General features: G+C 52.6%; 1 protein-coding gene across 8 annotated transcripts in view; it reads right to left on the reverse strand.

Moving 5' to 3' along the window:
- The window catches only part of PAX8 (paired box 8), a 58,456-nt gene extending 39,898 nt beyond the window's left edge, over positions 1–18,558 (reverse strand). For all 8 annotated transcript variants that reach the window (XM_029232854.1, XM_029232852.1, XM_029232850.1 and 5 more), the window contains exons 1-2: positions 18,452–18,558; positions 18,009–18,116 (exon numbers count right to left, since the gene is read on the reverse strand). In XM_029232854.1, coding sequence (XP_029088687.1) covers positions 18,009–18,116; positions 18,452–18,548 — 205 coding nt within the window. In that variant the 5' untranslated portion in view covers positions 18,549–18,558. The remainder of the gene's footprint in view (positions 1–18,008; positions 18,117–18,451) is intronic.
- Positions 18,559–19,527: the final 969 nt, after the last annotated feature.

Below are 19,527 nucleotides of genomic sequence, written 5' to 3' on the forward strand. Positions count from 1 at the left end.
GGGGGGCCTGGCCACCCTGTGGAGCCAAACAGGTAGGAACAAATGAAGAACAACTGCCCTTGTGAGCCTGACACACTGAGCAAAATCTGTGACAAAACTTCACATCTGTGGCTTCCACACCTGTCGACAGCTGGTTCCCCAGAACTGGGCACCGTAGCAAAGCACATTATACACTGTAAAAGCCACTCAGGGCTGCCTGAGAAACAGGAAGGCCCAGAGGAGCAGGATCAGCCTGCAGGCTGTGGTTTCGGGGAGGAAACAGGGCGCGGGAGGCTGAGAGCTAGGAGACCTGGGTCCTGGCCGCTCTGGGACCCTCCTGTCTGTGCCTCAGTTTCCTCATCCGGCTTGAAGGGCACAGATCATCTCTACTGTCCCTTTAGTCCTAATATCCACACCTGCGGGACTGCCCTCAGGTCTGGGAATAGAGGCCAGGAACTACCAGAAGGGGTGCAGATAGAGCTCTGTGGGGGGACTTTGGGCAACTTTTCCATGGAGGAAACTCCCAGGGGGTGGCCCTGAGGCCACCTGTAGAAAGACGAGAGACGTGGCACACAATGGGCCCTCGGGCTGTGCGTGACCTGCATGACAGTGGAGAGAGATGCTCTGATGACGGACGATTGAGGGGACGTGTACGTGTGCAAGGCTGCGGGGCATGTCTGAGAGGGTCCCTAGCCAGGAAGGGGAGGCCACCTGCCTGATGCCACAGACTCACTTCATGGCAGAGCCAGGGCAGAGCTCACATTTTCTGACCCAAGTTCCCATTCATTCCACATCCCAGGGGGGCCCTTTGGGACCTCAGTGCCATCTCAACTGGGGCCATCTTGGCCACAGTGAAGGAAAACGGTGGTGGGGATTGGATAGAATGTGTTCCTCGTCCAGGCGCACCCCGGAAGAGCCCTGACCCTCTTATCAGTTTGCTTGTCATTTGATTTTCTTCTGTGGTGAACCCAGTCTTGAAGCTCTTTTCTGGGGGTTCTGGGTCTGGGAAGCAGAGTCCCTTCCTCTGTGGAAGCATGGGGCTGTGATAAACAAGAAAGGCTCTCGAGAACACGTGTCGCTTCTCCTCTCTCTGTCGGTCCCAAACCAGGGCTTCTACAGCTGAGCTAGACCCATCACTTGCAACACTCAGATTGTTATGCGTTGAATTGAGTCCCCTCAAAACTCACGCGTGGAAGTCCTAAGCCCCTGTGCTTCGGAATGTGACCTTATGTGGAAATAGGGTCTTTGCCGATGATCCAGTTAAGATGGGGTCATCAGCGTGGGCCCTAATTCAATGTGGCTGTGAACTTTTAAAAGGGGGAATTTGGACACAGAGAGAGACGCACAGGGAGGGAGAATGCTACGTGAAGACTGGAGTTATGCTGTCACAAGCCAGGGAACGCCAACGACGGCCAGCATATCACCAGACGCTAGGGGAGCACAGAACAGATTCCCCCTCTCAGCCCTCAGAAGGAACCGACCCTGCCAACACCTTGTTCTCGGACCTCCAGCCTCCAGAACCCTGTGACAATACAGGTCTGCTGTGTGGCCCCCTAGTTTGTGGTACTTTGTTACGGCAGCCCCAACAAACGCATGCACAGATTAACGAAGTTCTAGCTCAGAGCTGAGCACAGGAGGCTTGGGGAAGCCCCCTTGGGCTCCTCTCCTGGATGTCTGGCCGCTCCTCCAAGTGACTGTCCAGTATAAGGCAGCCTCTGTCACAGGCAAAGAGCAATCGCTTTCTAACATCTGACCCTCTCTGGGTGCACCTGCTTCCCTTGACACCGCCATCCTCCCACAGAGCCGCCATCCTGCTCCATTTCCAATCTTTCCGTCAAGCGGCAAATTCTTCTTTAATGCAAGAGCATCAACACATCACATGGCAAAACTTCCTGTAGGCGTCCATCACTCTTGCCCAGCCAGGCCATGTTTCCCCCAAGTCCACCAGGACTTCCAGGCTTCTCCTCCTTTCACGAACTTTCTGGTTCCAGTCTAAAGGTTGGTGATGAACTCACCCAACAATTGCAGTGCCCTTTCAAAGTGCTGTCAGGTAAGTGATTCTGAAATTCAATTCAGCAAATATCAATTGGGCCTTGGCTGTACCGGGGATGGATCTCCACAATCATTCTATGGCAGGGGGGAGGGCCTGGCACTTTGAACCATCTTGTAGATGAAGACACCATCTTGGAAGGTTAATGGCTTGTGCACAGCCAGTTATGAGCAGACCCGAGACTGCACCTGAGTCCGACCCACTCCTGTTTACTGCCAGATGGGAAATCTCTGGGTGGAGGGGGTGCTGGGCAGGGAGAACGGCTGTCTCTTCAGAAGGCTGGCATGAGAGACTCCACGTGGGATTGCCCTGTGGTTGGGACTCAAGGTGGGCTGACTCCAGATCTGTGGTTCTCCGATGCTGATCTATAGCAGAATCACAGGGAGCCTGTGAAGGATGCAGATTCCAGGACCCCACATTGGTTAACAGAGCTCCAGGAGCTTCTGATGCTAGAGACCACACTTGAGAAATATTTGTATAAAGCTAATTTTCAAAAAGGTCCTTTCATTTAACAAATATTTATTAAGCATCTAGCATGTATCTACTGTGTGCCAGATATTGTTTGGGGAATTTTATCCCCACTCTACAGAAGTTTGTAACTATTGGTCCTCACAGATGGTCAACCTAAATCTGGTCAACCACCCTGCCAAGCTGATACCCAGTGTCCACCGGGAAGGCCCACTACCAGGTGAGTCTTGCTCAGGCCTGCCAGTGTTTGCCACCCCCAGTGGTCACGTCTGCCCAGCCTTGCTACCCTGTATTGGAGCCCAGGCCAGCAAGATGCCCCAGGACCAGGGAGGCGTCCTGGTGGGGCAGACTGGGCCTCGATGGCTGCCTCGGTTTCCCTAAATGGCTTCTATCCTTCTTTCCTCAGTCCCATAATGACCACTTATTATAAAGAAAATAAGAGTAGTTACAGCAATATCATGGGAAAAGATCAAGTGTACTTCTTGTTGGGAAAACTTCATTTACAAAATTCAAGTGTACAAGTTAGGTTAACTAGTAAGACAGTGAAACATGTTATTGGAGAATTATGTGAAAACTACCATCATGGAGATTTATGGAGCCCTCACTAGGTCATTAAAAGTGAGGGTATCAGAGAGTGTCTGGTTAAAGAAGTAGAACCTGAACAGGGCTTTGTCAAGGGGGTGGGGATGGAGACGATGTTCCAGGCAGCTGCCACTGAAGGGACAAAGGCACAGAGGTGGCGATGTACATGCTGTGTTTTGGAAACAAGACTACTTAGCTGGAACATGGGTTTGCATACGGAAATAGTGGGAAATAGGGTCAGGGGGGTGGGATCGAAAACTCCTCGGGTTGTACACCAGCGGTTTGCCCAGAAATGCCTGTTAATGATTGGATTAAGAGGAAGGGCAAGCAGGACTCTAAGATTATTTCGGAAAATCACCAGGCTCAGATTCTCTGGAACAGGGCGGGGAAAGGTGGGAAATCAGAACGTTGTGATAATGTAAATCATCTAGCAATCACAGATTATTGCCAAGTTGTTCCACTCAATAAATGCACCACAGAGCCCAAAGAGGACAGTCAGTGGGTACACAGCTCTAGCAAGAGAACTAAAAGGAATACGGAAGTCAGCGACAAGGGAAGTGTGAAGGCGAGCTGGCTGGGGGAGGCAGTTTCCGTGCACAGTGAGCAAACAGCCCCGCCACATGCACACTGAGTGCACTTGACCCAGGCTTCCTGATGGCAGGGTTGGGGGGACCTCTTCATCTGGCCTCTCTGGTCCAAGTCCCCCACAGTGTGTCTGAACCCCAACTGGTTTCCCATTGCTGTCCCCTCGGCCCATTGCTGTCCCCCGTGTTTCCAGGACCCTGGGCCCTGGAACCTGCCCACACTCCTAGGATGTCACGTCTCTGCCCCTGCTGATTCCTCCTGAGTCCCCTGCTGGATTCCTGTCCCTGTCTCAGATCAGGCTCCCCCTACCCCACCCCATTCACAGCCCAGCTTGTCTCCCTCTCCCACTAGCTCAGCATTTTGTGTCTCTCTGGACTGAAGCCTTTCCTTTCTCTCCCCACTTGCGGCTAAAAGTCCAATCTGCTTTCCTCTCTCTCTAGAATGTCAGCATGAAAGCAGAAGCATGGTCTCTTGAGCCCTGTAACTCCAAAGCCTAACTCCATGCCTGCCATACCGAAGGGCTCGGTGGATGTTTACTTACTGAACTGAATATTAGGGGAATGATGCCCTTTGAGACAACTTGGAGTTAGAAACTCCAGGCTTCTGTGGCCAGGGGATGCATGACTGGGGAGAGCACGTCATAAGAACTGGAAGTAACTGAGCATGGTTGAGGGGGTGCGTTGAGAGACATGCACTGGGCACTGCCAGGCTGGTGCAGGTGTGCCAGGGAGTTAGAGCCAGAGACCAAAGGGACACCCGGTGCTTCCTTAGGAGCTGGAGTAAAACCTGAGGTGATGCAGGCACAGCGTCCAGATGGAGCACCCATTCGGGAGAGAGGAGGCCAGGAGGAGAGGAGACAGGTTCATCATTGGACAGTAGAAGGCAGGGAATAGTAGCATCTCTGGATAGTGGACCAAGTGGTTTGTGCATCTGAGTTGGAGAAAGAAATCGTGATTTCTATGGCTGGTGTTATGGGCTGAATGTTTGTATCCCCCAAATTCATACGTTGAAGTCTTAACCCTTACTGCGACAGTATTTGGAGGTAGGACCTTTGAGAGTTGATTAAGGTTAGAGGAGGTCATGAGGGTGGGACGCTCATGATGGGATTAGTGCCCTTATAAGAAGAGGAAGAGACAACACAGCTCTCTTTCTCTCCAGGCTCATGCACTGAGGAAAGCCCATATGAGGGCACAGTGAGAAAGCAGCTGTCTGCAAGCCAGGGAGAGAGCCCTCATCAGAACCTGACCATGCTGGCACCCTCACTTTGGACTTCTAGCCTCCAGAGCTTGAGAAATAAATGCCTGTATTTTAAGCCAACCAGTCGGTGGCATTTTGTCATAACAGCCTGAGCTGAGTAAGACATGTGACTGGGATGGAAATTTCAGAGGTGACAGGATCTTCAGAGAAAATCTCAGGCAGAGGTGTTATGGCTCGAGGTGTGCATGAAGGAAGCTGAGAATGAGACAAAGGGGCAACTTCTCAGAGGGTGATGGGCGAGTGGATGCAGACCCAGTGAAGCTGAGTGTCAGGAGACCCGGATCCAGTAGCCCACCTTTTCTGTGTATGTCTTTACAACCCACAAAGAAACTGGGTTCCTTAAATGACTGACACTCACGTGCTATATTGGACCATGTGCCTGGGAAGAAGGGGGTTTGTTGGGAAAGTAAAGATGAGAGGAGGGGGCACAGGGATGTGGCTCCTTTCTTTGGATGGTGGCAACGTAAATTCCCCATGATGGAAGTGCTCCGGATGCCTTCTGACGCAAGCATGGGGACCTCATCATTTCACAGAATTGGGGCATCACAGCCACTATGTGGACATCAGGCAATTCCAGCCTCACATGCAGTCCAGCTGTTCCCAGGGAACAGGGCATCTGGAGGGTCCCACAAAGTGTTCTGCCAAGAACACCACAAAACAGTAAGCTCAATATAGCGAAAATCAGAATGTGCTGCTAAATCCGATCTTAGGTCCTAAGGAAAACATGCGGTAGTGGCCATCATATAGGGAGAAAAAATACACCTTTAGCTCAAAAGTATTTTATCCACAAATGTACTTTTTCCTGCCACCATTACTCTGTTTCACTATATCAATGAGTGGGCACCTCTGCCCGCCAGGCAGGAAAACATTGTCTGAGAATCACTGATTTATGCACGTTATACAAGTATTTGTTGATCAAATGCACAAAGTATTCCTGATGCACCCCGTTGTGTGTAACGATCAGCTCCCGCAGTGCTGCAACAAGCATGGCATTGTGTGTCCACAAGACTGCGGTTCCTGCTCACGTTTCCCCCGTGGGTTTAGTGCACGGGCGCGCATGTTCCTAAAGACGCTGGGCAGGGCTCCCGGGGATTCGGAGCGAGGACGTTCCCGTGGTCTGAGCAGAGGACCGCACTGGTGACAGCGCTCAGCCACCTGCCTTCCGTGTTGCCATCCTCGGTGGACCAATAGGCCAGATTCTAGAACAGGCAGGTCCTGCTGCTGTTGTCTGCCCTCTTGGTAACTCTGTCCCCATCTGGAAAGAGTCACCATAAAGCCCAGAGCCCAAGCGTTGCCAGTGGCTCCCACACTGGCCAGACAGGTGACCTGTCCCTGGGTCTCATTTGAAAACAAGGTCTCCGCTGGGCACCGTGGCTACCGACGTCCCATAACTTAAGAGGGGGGCCTGCAGGGGTCATGGCTGGACAGGGAGTTTCTCTGCCCAGACCTCGAACCATAGCTTTCAAGAACAGGGAGGTCACAAGTCAGTGACTCTATGCTAGACCGACTACAGTTGATTCCCAAGACAGAGCAGGTGCCCCGGACCTCTGGGACCTTGCTTTCCCTACTGGGTCCAGTGTCGTGGACTCGGTCCGGGATGATCAGGTGCTCCTGTAGTTTCACGGCTGTGTCTCTCGGAGTGTCTGAGGGTGTGGGCTTCTTTGGCCGCCTTTTTTATCGCCCCCAGGCCAAGGACAGTGTTCCGTGCACACGCGTGTGTTTATGTGTGTGAGAGGGTGTCTTGTATGCACATGTGCATGTGTGTGCGTGACTACACGTCACCCACGCGTGTATGAATGTGGGTGTAACTGGGTAGGTGGGTGCGTGTATCACAGAACGCAGACCAGGGTGAGGACAGCCAGGCATCCAGGGTACAAAATTTAAGGAGGCGCCTACTTTCAGGGCCTATCCTGCCCCTTAATGAGCCCAAGAGTGGGGGGCTCCTTAAATTTTGCACTCTGGGTGGCTTTGTGCCGCACCCTTGACCCAGCCTTTGTTGTGTGTATGTGTGAACGTGTGAGAGTGTACCTCTGTACGTTGGTGTGTATGGAAGTGTGTGTTGTGTATGTATGTGCATACGTTTGAGTGTGTATGAGTGTATATGTGTGCGCACTTGTGTCTGTGTGTCTGGGCAGTTCTTACTGGGCTTTGCCATTTCCGTCAGCAGCTGTAGGGGCCCCTTCTCATCCGCCTGGGTCAGCCTTCCCTCTACCCCGTGCCACCCACTGAAAGGCAGCATCCTGTCTCAGAGAGCCCTGGTTATACTCATGGGGTCTGGGGCAAGGCACAGCTCTCCCGGTCTCAGTTTCCTTGTTGGTAAAATGTGGTGTCAGGGCCTCACCTTTTCTGGCCTTGAACAACGCCGGCTCTAGGTAGACTACTTGGTGTAACGAAAACTGTAAGGCTCCTGTGACACGTGAGACTCAAGTCTAGAAGGTGAGAGGCACAGAGATGAACATTCCTACACAAAGTAGGCTGCAAAACATGCCATAAAAATAAAGTGCTAGGGCTTCCCTGGTGGCGCAGTGGTTGAGAGTCCACCTGCCGATGCAGGGGACACGGGTTCGTGCCCCGGTCCGGGAGGATCCCACATGCCGCGGAGCGGCTGGGCCCGTGAGCCATGGCCGCTGAGCCTGCGTGTCCGGAGCCTGTGCTCCGCAACGGGAGAGACCACGACAGTGAGAGGCCCGCGTACCACAAAATAAATAAATAAATAAATAAAGTGCTAGGGACCTTGGGGAGGAGGAAAGGAATCCAGGAAGGCTTTAGGGGGAGGTGGCATTGAGCAGGGTGGGCTGAGGATAGCTGGGCTGTCTGCATCACAGGCATGAGGTCCGTTGGGCCTCCCAGCAGCCCGCTGAGCCAGGGACCACGGGTCCACTTCACCAGCGAGGGAAAGGGCTCCTGAGGTCACACGGGTGCATGTGGTTGAATGGGAATTCAAAACCACATGTGTTGGACCCTCAAGGCCCCACCTCTTCAGCCACCTCCATCCAGGGGGGAAAGAGGCTCCCGGGCCTCAAGATGGGCAACATCTACACAGGGCAGACGGATGAACACACACAAAACAGTCTGCAAACCATAGAAGGCTGTGTGCAATGCTGTGTGCAATCACGTGTACACGGCGGGACAGCGAGTGACTTCCAGGGAGGTGGGGACAGAGAGCCGTGTGGGCGGGGGCATGACGCGCTCCTGCCCGGGCTCTCCTGGAGAGGAGGACGCCTTCCAGCCAACCCGACCCAGCCAGGCTCCGAGGAAAGCAACTGTGGCAAAGCAGTCAGGGCAGCGACTGTGTGGCTGCAAGCAAGACCGTGAAGAGGGGGACACTCACGAGAGGGTGAATCCTGAGGCCCCAGGGCAGGCCGGTCTCGGTTGGGGGTACCTGTCCAACCGGCTCTGAGGCCAGCAGGAGACAAGGGGCTTGTAGGGCTCTGGATCTCTGGGGCATTGTCATATCACCAGAGAACACGGGGACTGGAAGGACAAGGCCTTGTCACACTGTCTAAAGGGAGATGCCTTATATAAAGTCTGCAAATCTCTGGAGACACGGGGATTAAGCATTGGATGGGTCCAGCAAGGGTTCTGACTTGGCCCAAGTGGGCACATCTCCACGGCACTTACACCTACAATTCTGCAATGTTTTGCCAGCCATTTGGAGCCCCGGTGTAGACCATCGTGGAGTTGGCTGATCCAACACGGCCTCACCTGCTACCTTTCTGGAACAGTGAGTGATACACAGTGATATCCAGAACACAGTGATAAATGACCTTCGGTGCTCCCACCACCTGGGTTTTTAGTTTGCAGTCCTCGTCCTGCCACTGAATTGTTTTGTCTGATTATCTCCCCTCTCGGCGCTGTGGGTCTGCTGCCTTTGAAAGGGAATCACAAGACTTCAGCTCCCTGCCCTGAGAAGGTGCCTCTCACCCCTGTCATTTACCTGGAATAACCTGGCAGTGGATGCCACCATCACTGGTGTGATGCCCTGCACACAGCAGGTGGCATCCGTGAGGGTTTGTGAAATTGAATGAAACCGCTCACCCTCAGATTCCAGCTTGACTTCACCTCCTCTCCTGCCCCAGCCTCCTCCCTCCCAGCCTCTTCCTCCAACTGGAAGTCACAGCCAGGCGCCCGAGGACGTGTCAGGAGATCACCCCATTCCTGCCACCTCCATTTCGACAGTCATCAAGAACAGTCTCAGGTTCGAGGGAAATAGCAAAACAGAGCTGGAGTCAGGGATTTGATGCTCAGCTAATGCCAGGCTTTTAAATGTCAACCAGGGTTTGCTATCGCGCCAAAGCTGGATTATTATTACACGAAGTTGGAAAATAAATATAGGACAGGAGGTAGGGGTGGGGCTGGAAGGAAGGAGAGAGAAGAAGACAGAAGATTTGTGGATTTTTATTTTTTTTAAATAGATATGGTTCTGTGTCAATTAAGAACCAGTACACAAGGCACATCTCCCTGTGGTCCTGTCTCAGCTACACACATAACATAGATGCATGCCCATTCTAGCTCATCTTTCCTAAGACCAATTCTACCAAAACCCTAGAATGTTCTGGATTGCAACCTAAAGTCCACGGGCAGCCCATTCTATCATGAGCCTACTGTTTCCCCTGTGATTGGGTTTTCTGGTAAAATGAAATAAGGAATCCTTTTCCAGACTGGGCTGGCGTAGCAGGTGGTCATAGCCCCAGGGCTCTGAGTCAGCACTTCCCATGAATTCTTTCACTGAATCCAACACCCCTAGGTTGTAGGTCTATTATTTTATCCAGGTGGAATATTAAAAGGTCTGTCCTAAATCTTAACTGGAGCAAAATTTTGACACTGGTTTTCAAGTTCCTAATGGAGGGTTTCAGAGGAAACACTGAGACCATGTAATGTTTGGACATCTGTGCTGGAGAATTTTGGGAGACCCTCCTCCCTGGGGACCCCTGTACTGGAGCAGGGAAAAATTCTCGAGTAGCTGCTATGTGCCAGGGGAGGATACTGATTTCACTTTCAGTGTTGCCTAGAAACCCTGCAATATCCCCGTGTTTTATACAGAGGAAACTCAAGCCCAGAGAGACAACTGACTCGCCTAACGTCACACAGGGAGAAAGCAGCGAGGTGTGGTTCACAGGTAAACCCTCTGAGGCGGAGCCCCTCCTGCCGCCTGCAGAGATGGAGAGGCGGCCGCAGGGCCTGGCTTCACAGTGACCTCAAAAGTCTCTCGCCCTCTTGATGCCTCACAGGCCGCCCCTGAGTTGATCAGAGGAATAATAGTTCTCCCAGAGAAGCTGAGGAATCCAACGCCAACACATGCAGTGGGCAAGCACGCAGTTCACACGATGACGGTAGATTAAGCTGTTTCTCTTAAGTGCGTCACCCAACCAGCTCCCGACTCCTCTGCTGTGCTGGTCTGACAGCAGCAATACGTGGCAGCGGACTAATTAGCACTAATGACTCAGGTCACTCCAAGGCCACTTAGGGAAACAAGTGCAGAAGAGATCACGGATGAGCACTGGGGCTGAGGACAGGAGAAGAAAGAACAGTTTAAAAAGAAGGAAGGGAAAAAGTGGTCTTTCTCTCTCCATCTCTTTCTCTGCTTAAATCAAAGATGGGTTTGCATCCAAGAAATGCAACCAGCCAGGAGCTGGGGGGCTACTGTCCACAGCCTAAAGGGGCAACAGGAAAATTTACCCCCTTTCCAGGTACTGGTACAAGTGGAACCTCAGCCGAGGCGCCAAAGGAGCAGACGACTTGATTTTGAACCCCTGAGTGAGAGGGACCCCCAGGAAGCAGCAGAGGGAATGAACCTAAACTTGGGGAAATGAGATCCAGCACCTCAAGTGCTCCCCACTTGCTGCCTGTGGATGGGGCACCTGGCGACAGCCCCTGACTTCACGGGCGGGTCTTCCCAGTAACGCTGGAGCTGTTTCCATCACACCCACTAACTCCAAAGTCTCTGAAATGCACCCAGTCAGGGAGGCCCAGTGTGGTTTGGAGATACAAAGGGAGTATAGTATACCTGCTGGCCTACAATTTATTGAGGTGCCTGTGGGTAACTGCTTTTTTTTTTTGGTGCAGGTGGAAACACAGCAGCCTGGGGGGATGTGTTGAAAGAAAGCTCCCTCTCTCTGCCTTTTCTAGTGGCAGACCATCTCCTTCCACCTCACAGGACCCCCAGGAGGGACACCAGATAGGGACCACTGCTCCCATTTTGCAGATGGGAAGACTGAGACAGCCTGTTTTAATTGAGCTGGAGCCTTAGGGACACTGATGAAGAAACCAAGCTGACAGACTGAAGGTCCTGCCTGTTGCTATCGGTAGGAGTCCTTGAACCTCCTCACCAAGGATGCTGGCCCGAGTTCCCAATGGAGCTGCAAGCGTGAACCCATCTAGTGCTACAGGGAGTTTTGATGAGCTGGACTTTGGAAAGGGGGGCAGTGGAAAGGCAGCTGGAGTCAGATCAGCCTCACTGAGCATCAGTTCTCTTCTCTGCTGTAAAAAACGTCCATAACAAACCTGCCTGGTAGACTCCTGAGAATTAAATGAGACAATGGATGCGCCCTCTCCCAGCAGAATCCCACACCTGTAATAGCCCTTGGAGATAATAATCAGAGCTTCCATTGACCGAGGGCTCACTAAGTGCCAGGGTGTGCCCAGCGCTTTGTGTATCGGGTCTCTGTCTTTGGAAATGAATGTGGCATGGGCAGAGCTGGAGCGGCTGTGGGCTGCCTGTGCTGAGCCTTGGCAATCCTTGCCATTTTATATGGCATTCAGGACTATGGGAGGATCCTCAGGAATTAACACAGAAACAGGACCCATATATCCCTGGGGGACTCCTGAACTTCCCTCCCTTCATCTTGGACACGCCTCAGCAAGGAGACACTGGGTTCTACCCAGGCCCTTTGTTCTTCCTGGGGAAGGAGCCCCAGTCAAGGTAAAGCCCAGACTCAGTGACATGAATTGTGGGTTTAAAATAGAAACGTTCCCATGATGATTTTTCTGATCCATAGTCCAGGTAAGAGACATTTGCTCATCTGGGCCACCTGGCCAAGGGAGAGGTCAGGAGGGGTTTTCAGAAACCCGAACAGGCTTGTCAGCCCTAACTCCGGACCTCAGGACATAATTACAAATGGTCAAAGATCCACTTAAAAGTGCCACGACCGCAGATACATAAGGAATGGTGGATACCCCTGCCCACTCTACCCTGACCCAGAAACTCTATCCCAGGGTCACTGACTGTGGACTGGAGAAATTGGAATTGGCCTGGGAGGGTGAAGTTTTCAGGAACCAGGAGACCCTTGGACTGTATTTCTCTGTCCTCCTTCCCCCAAAGAGAAACACCTAGCACCTCTGTTGGAAGCAGGCATTGTACACACTTCCTAAGCAGACTGTCTTTTAGCCCCGGCTCCAAAAGAACCTGGGCTAAGGTGTTCCAGAAAGAACCACTCCCCCAAAAAGCTCTGACTGTGGGGTTGCATTCTCTTCTTTTCAGAGAGTGCATTATACCCCCAAGTTCTATCTCTGAAGGGAGTGCGGGCTCCTGGGGGCTGGTAACTCAGTCTTTCCCCAAGTCTCAACTAAAACAAAAGCAAACTGCAATCTGAAATGGGGGCACATTCCCCTGCCCTCTCCTTTTAAGATCATCTTTTTTTTTTTTTCTTTTCTTCTTAAACGAAATTGTGTCTTTTATCTTTTGGCTTTTTGTGTACTCAGAACCTCGGAGCTCAAAGCTTTCTCAACGCAACTGAGAAGTCGGCACCTCTTGGATTGATAAATAGAGCAGCTTTAAAATGCTTAGAACTGAAGACAGACCAACTGTGGCGAGAGAAAGTAAACACATCCCCGCACCAGTCAACCCTAGCAAGCTCCTCGCTGAGATTACAAACTGCAGCTCCTGCCTGAGCTGGCAAGGATGCTGGAGCAAGCTGGGGTGGGGAGGGGCAGAGCCACAAGGCAGCTTCCTCTACCTCAGTCAGTTGTGTCCCAGAGGAGACGGGTCACCTGGGAGCCTACTCAGGACCCGGTTTGGATGTTCCTAAGCATAGCCGACTCCGCCAACGGGTTTCACGCCTGGAAATGTCCCAAGAGAAGAGGGAACCAGCTTCCTTCTTTTGATCTAAAGGGGGTTCCTCTCCCTTACCCCCGCACTCCCCGTGTGCAGGTGAAATTCGCCAGTGAGAGAACTGGGATTTTTCACAAGATAGACTGTGATCACTACATAATTCGATATGAATATTTGAGGTACTTTTCCCATGAAAAAATCCATACTTTAAACACTCCCCCCCCCCAAACACACACACAAATTGTTTTTATGAGAACCAATTAATAAATGCTAATTCATCCAGGCATATCTCCACTAAATTACTGTTTCATTTAATTGTGGGGGAATTTTCCATTACTAAACTCTCCCTTGCTGGGTTTTTTTTTTTCGCATTATTTATATATTTTTTTCAGTTTCACTAATAGTGAGGTTGGTATGCGATATTATCTGCTGTTTGTACGTCTTAAATTTCTTTTTCATTTAAAATGTTTCCTCATTCTTGCAGCTCCACGTAATCTGGGAGAAACATCATTAAAAGCAGACAAGATTTAATACATAAATGATGGAAACAGGCACTGGCTGAAGAAACGGGCACAGGAGAGCGTCTTGTCTGATGGTGCCCCTCTGATGTCAGGCGTGCATGGGTGTGCGGCAGCGTGTGTCTCCACTTTGGGTTAATGTGGAAATGTTTTCCTATGTCAGTGAGTCACAAGTCAATCCACGAAAAGACTTGTGGGTACACAACTAGGAATGAAGATCACAGGGGCTTGAACAATAAAAATAAACAACACTTGAATCTCTTTTTAAGCCGCCGGCAGACAATGTGTATTTTCTTGCTTCCTTTTCACGGACACCAAATCCAAACTTTGACATCTAGACACCCAAAATCCAGACCAGCTGGTCCCCAAAGATCCTGCCTTTTTTATGCATAGAAAATTGGGGGGTTCCAGTGATGGTTAGGGGTGGCTTAGGGACTGTGGTTGAGATCGCATTCAAAAGGACATGTTTTGAGGTAGAATTTTGATTTCCTTGTAATGAATGGCAAAGTTTCCATGCACCTGGCTACCGTCATTTCTGAAATAAGTTCTTTCACTTTTCCCTCTCCAGCCACCTTCTTCCCCTCTCTCCTCCCCTCCCCCACTGCCTCCTTTCAGTGTCTTTCTTTTTCTCTTTAGTCTTCCCCTTCTTTCTCTTTCACGGTAACACATTCTGGAGGATGTGAATGATTAAACTGTTTACTCCGAGGTTTGAGGTTTAGGTATGAAAAGGCATGCCACTGTAAGTAAAGTTTCACCTTTATACCCAACGCTATCAATAATTACAGAGCAAGGATGATTGCTAGTAAATCTCTCTTACAGTTAGCTCTTACAAAAAGTGATGGTATTTATTCTGAGTGTACTGAGTTCTACTGATCTTACTATTCACAAAAATTAATTACAAAGCTGAGTAACCTCCAAGATGAAGTTAGCGTATAAAGGGATCATGAGTATGTCCCCGGGAAAATGCATACCCATAAAACATGTACCACATTAAAATTCAAGATTTGAGGTCATAAATAGAAAGTTTTGACATGTTATTATAATAGTAGATGCTTTCCTTTGAACCAAAATATCTCTTAATAATTAAAATTCCGAGATTGATTTTTGTGTTGTTTTTCTTCACTTCCTTTGTCCTCTTCAGCAAAATTAGGTAGAGTCCTTTCGGGTATAGACTGATAAAATTAATTAACTTTCCTTCCACCCCCAAAATGTCCCAAATAAATGCTTCCAATAAACATCAAAAAGTGTCAATTAGAAATAATTACTTCTTATCAATCAGTAGGGCAATTAAAGTGACAAAGCTTGAAAAGATACTTATCTTAAAACTAATTCACAAGGTAGCTAAATTATCTCCTAATTAACTTGTATTGAGGAGGGTGGGAGGACGGACCATCTTGAAACAAAGATGAATTGAGGAACCCCAATACCTCTTTATGGTCCTCAAGCTCCTCAAGACTGTTTTTCATCCTGAGACCTTATTTTCAACCCAGGCAAGAAACCTGGGCAGAAAATAGATCTCTGGTTCCCTTTGCCCCTTTTTAAAACCAAGAGAAGGGAACAGGGGTTTTACATCTGTGATTTAAGGAAGTTAGAGATAGGCTCCTCCTTGATCTAAAGCCTCCTTTGACTTCTTGAATAACCTATTTTCAGGAGCTGAGGGAGCGGGCTTCTCGGAAGTTATTGCGCATAACTTTTAATGACAACCTGCTTGCTTTTTACTAAACTCTCTTCTTCATGGATACAGTATTGTTTACATTTTAGTATTTAGGTGGCTTTTCTCGTGCATCTTTGACTCTTTAAAAAAACTTTCTTGTTTTAGAGGATCTTTGTTCCCTGATGCTACAAAATTCCCAGTAGAGTTTACAGACCATTTATATTGCTGACCACCGGCAGGTCAGAATCATTCACTCTTCGCTCTCCACATCCCTTCAGAAAAAAAAAAAAAAAAAAATATATATATATATATATATATTGCTTTAAAGAGCTCTCTGCGAAGCGAGATCAGCCGAGAGCGAGCTGAAGAGGGTGAGCCACAGCGGCCTGGGGGGCGGAGGCCGCGCAAAACTTTTCTCGGACGTCTCGGATTTTTGGAAACGGTGCGCATGGCCTCGCTCCCGCGAAAAAAGGCCCGCGGCCGCCTTCGCCCCGGATGCTGCTCCAGGGGAAGCTTCAAGGGGCGCTCTCCAGGCAAGGGCCAGGCAAAGCCGAACTCAGAAATGGAAGTGCCTGGGGAAAAGAGGGAAGTCTCTAAGACCTACAAGAGAAATGGGCTTATAAAAACAGGAGGGCTCAGCTTATGAATTTAGCTCTAAATATAGGCAATGGCGCCAACTGATTAGAAAGACAGAGGGTCTCTCCCTCAGGTTTGCCTAGAGAGGATTTAGAAAAGAAAGAGGGGACAGTCTTGAACATTTTGAGCTATGTTTTAGGCAATTTTCTTCTGTTTCATTAGCATTAAATTAAAGGAGAAAGTCTCATCCTCCCTCTGCCTCAGATTTTTTTTTTTTTAATTTGTTTTGGGGAGAGGAATAGAAGAAGCCCCTCTGGCTCCTCTAGACAGAAAATTACCTCCGTCCCAGGCCCTGCCAGCGGTGGACGGCTCCCTCCCCAAACCCAAGGGCGAACTGCCTCAGAGCTAATGGAAAAACTGTGTCTCCTCATCTGGGTCTGTTGCTGATTAAAAATAAAGTAAAAATAATTGTGTCCTTTCTTCTTTCCTTCTTTATTTCCTTTTATTCTAACGAGTGCTTCTGTAATGAAAATAGGTAGCGAAAACAAAATCAAGCCAACCCAAGGGACCGTGACATCGTCTTATTTCTCGAGCAGCGACATAGAGGAAAGGGTCTGGTCCAGCAGGGTAAATTCGAGGTCCGGGAGCACCCACTCCTATCACCGCCAGAAAGGTCAGGGGAAGGTCGGGGGTTGGTTGGGGCTTGGGGGCGAGAAAGGAACCCAGAGCCCAGCGAAGCGGCGGGGCCCAGCCTGGCGCGGGTTCTGGACCTGGCGCCGCGCGCTCGGCCTCGGAGACTGTCCTCATGATGCCGAGCCGAGTGGATTGACGTCTCTCGTCATACCCCCGTATGGCTAAAGACTAAGGGACTAAAACCTGGTCCTGGCCTCAAAATGTGATCAAAGAGCTTGAGTGGCGCCCGGGCGCGGGTGGGGGCGGAGTAAGGGGTGCCGGGCGCTCCCCTCGGTGCCCTGGCTCGTCGACCCCGCCGCTCCCGGGGAAGGGCTGTGAGGTCTCCATTCCGCGCCCCTGGAGGCCCGGCGCCCGCAGAGGGCGGCCAGGACGGCGGTGGCCCCCAGGGGCACCGGGGTGGGGAGGGAGCGTGCTGCTGACTCCGTCTCCGGTGGTAGAGCGAACCCGAAGGAGAAACCTACCGGCGCCCCGGGAGGGGGGGGCCCTGCGCCTCTGCCCGTGGAGCCTCGGCCCCCAGACCCGAAGCAGCGCGGGCGCAGCTCGGACCCGCGGCGCTCTGGGCTAAATTGAGATCTCAGCCGCGCGCCGCGCCCGATCCGACCCTGCTTATTATAACAAATGTCCCGTTTGCCGAGCGGGACTTCATATTCGCCGAGAATTCATCTGAAATATTGATTTCCTCTCACTCCACCGGCCCAAATCGATAGCGCTGCGCCCTGGCCCCATAAATCGCCTTCCCCGCGGCCGGCCCAGCTCCATCCATCACCGCGGGCCAGGCCGCGCCTCTGCCCGCTGTCCACACTTGCTGAGCGCCTGGCCGGCCGTGCCCACCGCGCCGCCCGGCCCCGACCCTGCGGCTGTTTCCTGACACAGACCACCCCGGCCTGGGCCAGGAGGTGGGAGAGAGCGGGAGTCGCGGCCAGGGACACCCTGAGCGCTTTCGAAGGGCCTGGGCCCGGGCGCCGGTGGGGAGGGGAGTTCGGCCCGTGGGGGGCTTAGTCCTCGCAGGCCGGACGCCCCGAGCGCGGGTCCCCGCCTGCCCGGTGCTGGGCAAGGAGGAGTCCGAGAGCCCCCCAGTGCGCTCTCGGCTCCCAGGCCCCGGACCGCGGGCTCCTTTCCGTTTGTCCGGAGAGGTGCGCTCGGCTCACGGTCCCGCCCGGGAGCCACGGGCAAGAGCTGGGCGCACCCGGGGACGAGGGCTTAGAGGTCGGGGGCAGGGGAGCTGCAAGTCCTGCACGGCCGCGGCGCAGGGCCTGAGAGCGTGCAGGATGCCCACTCTCATGGGCCAGGCAAGACCCGGCTGGGGCGCGAAGGACACCCCTCTGACCCCACGGAGAGGTCCTCGCCGCTCCGGGTGGTCCGCAGAAACCCAGGCCTGCGGAGGGCAGCTCCGCAGGGCCGGGAGGGATCTCAGGGCCCGAGAGCGGCGAGACGGCAGCCGCGGAAGGCCAGGCCGGAGGCGTCCGCAGCTGCGCCCACCACGCACGGGGTCCAGCGAGCCGCGAGCCTACGCTCCCCAGTCCCACCGACCCGAGCGGACGCACGGACGCACGGCGACGCGAAGGCTCGGGGGTCCCGGCCACTCCGCGTCCTTACCCGATCTGATGGAGTTGTGAGGCATCGCCGGGGAGTCACTCGCAGCCCGCCGAAGGCTCAGGGCTTCCTCACGCAGGTCCCCGCTGCGCCCACCGCCACGCCGCTGCCCTGCACAGACCCAGGGGCAGGGGCATGAGACTCCCTGCCCGCTGCCTTAGACCTCCTCCCCAGGCCCTACCCCTGAGGCTCTCATCGCGAGGCAGGAGTCTCAGGATTTTTAGGTGAAGTGTGGCCAACCTCAGCCCGGCCTAACACATGCGCCCGGCCGGAGGATCCGGCGTTGGCATCCTCTGAGCAGCCCCAAACTCCAGCCTGGTGCCCTCTACCTCTGCCAGCCCAGCCTTAGCCAGTTTAACTTCAGAGAAAAAAGGCTACCGGGCTTCCTGGGACCCTCTCCCTTCTCCAATCACCCCTTTCTCCCAGTCAACCCCTGGGAGGCATACCTGGCCGGCCGGCAGGCCACAGGCCTTCACTGCCCGGGTCCGCCCGCGAGGGTGCCCTGGGCCTCGCGTCTCTCCTCTTTCCGAAGTTTGTTCCCATCCACCCGGCATCGCCGACCGGTTTTATCCCGCCAGGGCCCGGAGAGATGGGTCTGGAGAGGCTCGCAGGCCGCGGATTGGCTGGCTGGGTGCAGGGGGGTGCAGGAAGGGGAGGATTTTGCAAGGGGGACATGGCTGAGTGGACTCAGGAGTTAGAAACATTCGCTGGAGCTTCTGTTCCCAGTGGAGAGAGGAGAGGGAGGCAGCTGGGCCCTAACTCAGCAGGCCTGGAAAGATTTGAGGAGTGGGCGATGGAGGCCTCAGGGCCTGAGGATGAGGGTCTCTGGGTCCCCCCGGGGTCAGTGACACCAGAAGTGAGAGACACGCCACCTCTGTGCACCCTGCGTCCCCTCCTCTCACCTCTAGTCTGCTCAGGGGATCACCTTTTCTTTTGTGGGAGGGAACTTTGTTTTATATGCCCGGTTCTTAAGGTAGATGCCTATTCTCAGGGCGGGAGGCAAGACGGTGTAACCTTCTCACCCCTGGTGTGGACCTCTTCCAGGGCAAAATCCTGAACAGCCCCTGAACCCATTCCTTCCGCACCAGCCAGGATCCACGCCTCACATTGTTAAGTTAATGAAAATGGTCACCTAACCCATTCCACGGGAACACCTTTCTCCTTCTAAACACACAGCCGCCAGCCTCCTTCCTTGCTTCCTGAGGATTTTGAACTTGGGAGAAGAGTCCAGAGGACGGGCCATGAGGGCCTAGATTTCAACTCAACGTGGAAGGGTATTAGAAAGGGACGGGATGAGCTGAACCCTGCCTTGTCTGCAGGAATCAGCAGCCTTGGGGCCGTGTGGGTCTGGGTGTGGATAAGAAGGGCTCCCTTGGGGTGGGAATGAGAAGCCCTTAGAGGGGGTGAAAGCTGCCCCCCTCCTTCCTCACAGGTCTTCTCTTCTGTCGGGGGAAGCGGGTACAGGGAAGATTGTGTGGGCGAGCAAATGTCCTGCAGTGCCAGCAGGCCGGCGGGGCAAGGC

This window comes from Monodon monoceros, unplaced genomic scaffold (assembly GCF_005190385.1).
Source record: "Monodon monoceros isolate NGI ecotype Baffin Bay Population unplaced genomic scaffold, NGI_Narwhal_1 Super_Scaffold_19, whole genome shotgun sequence".
Lineage (NCBI taxonomy): Eukaryota > Metazoa > Chordata > Mammalia > Artiodactyla > Monodontidae > Monodon > Monodon monoceros.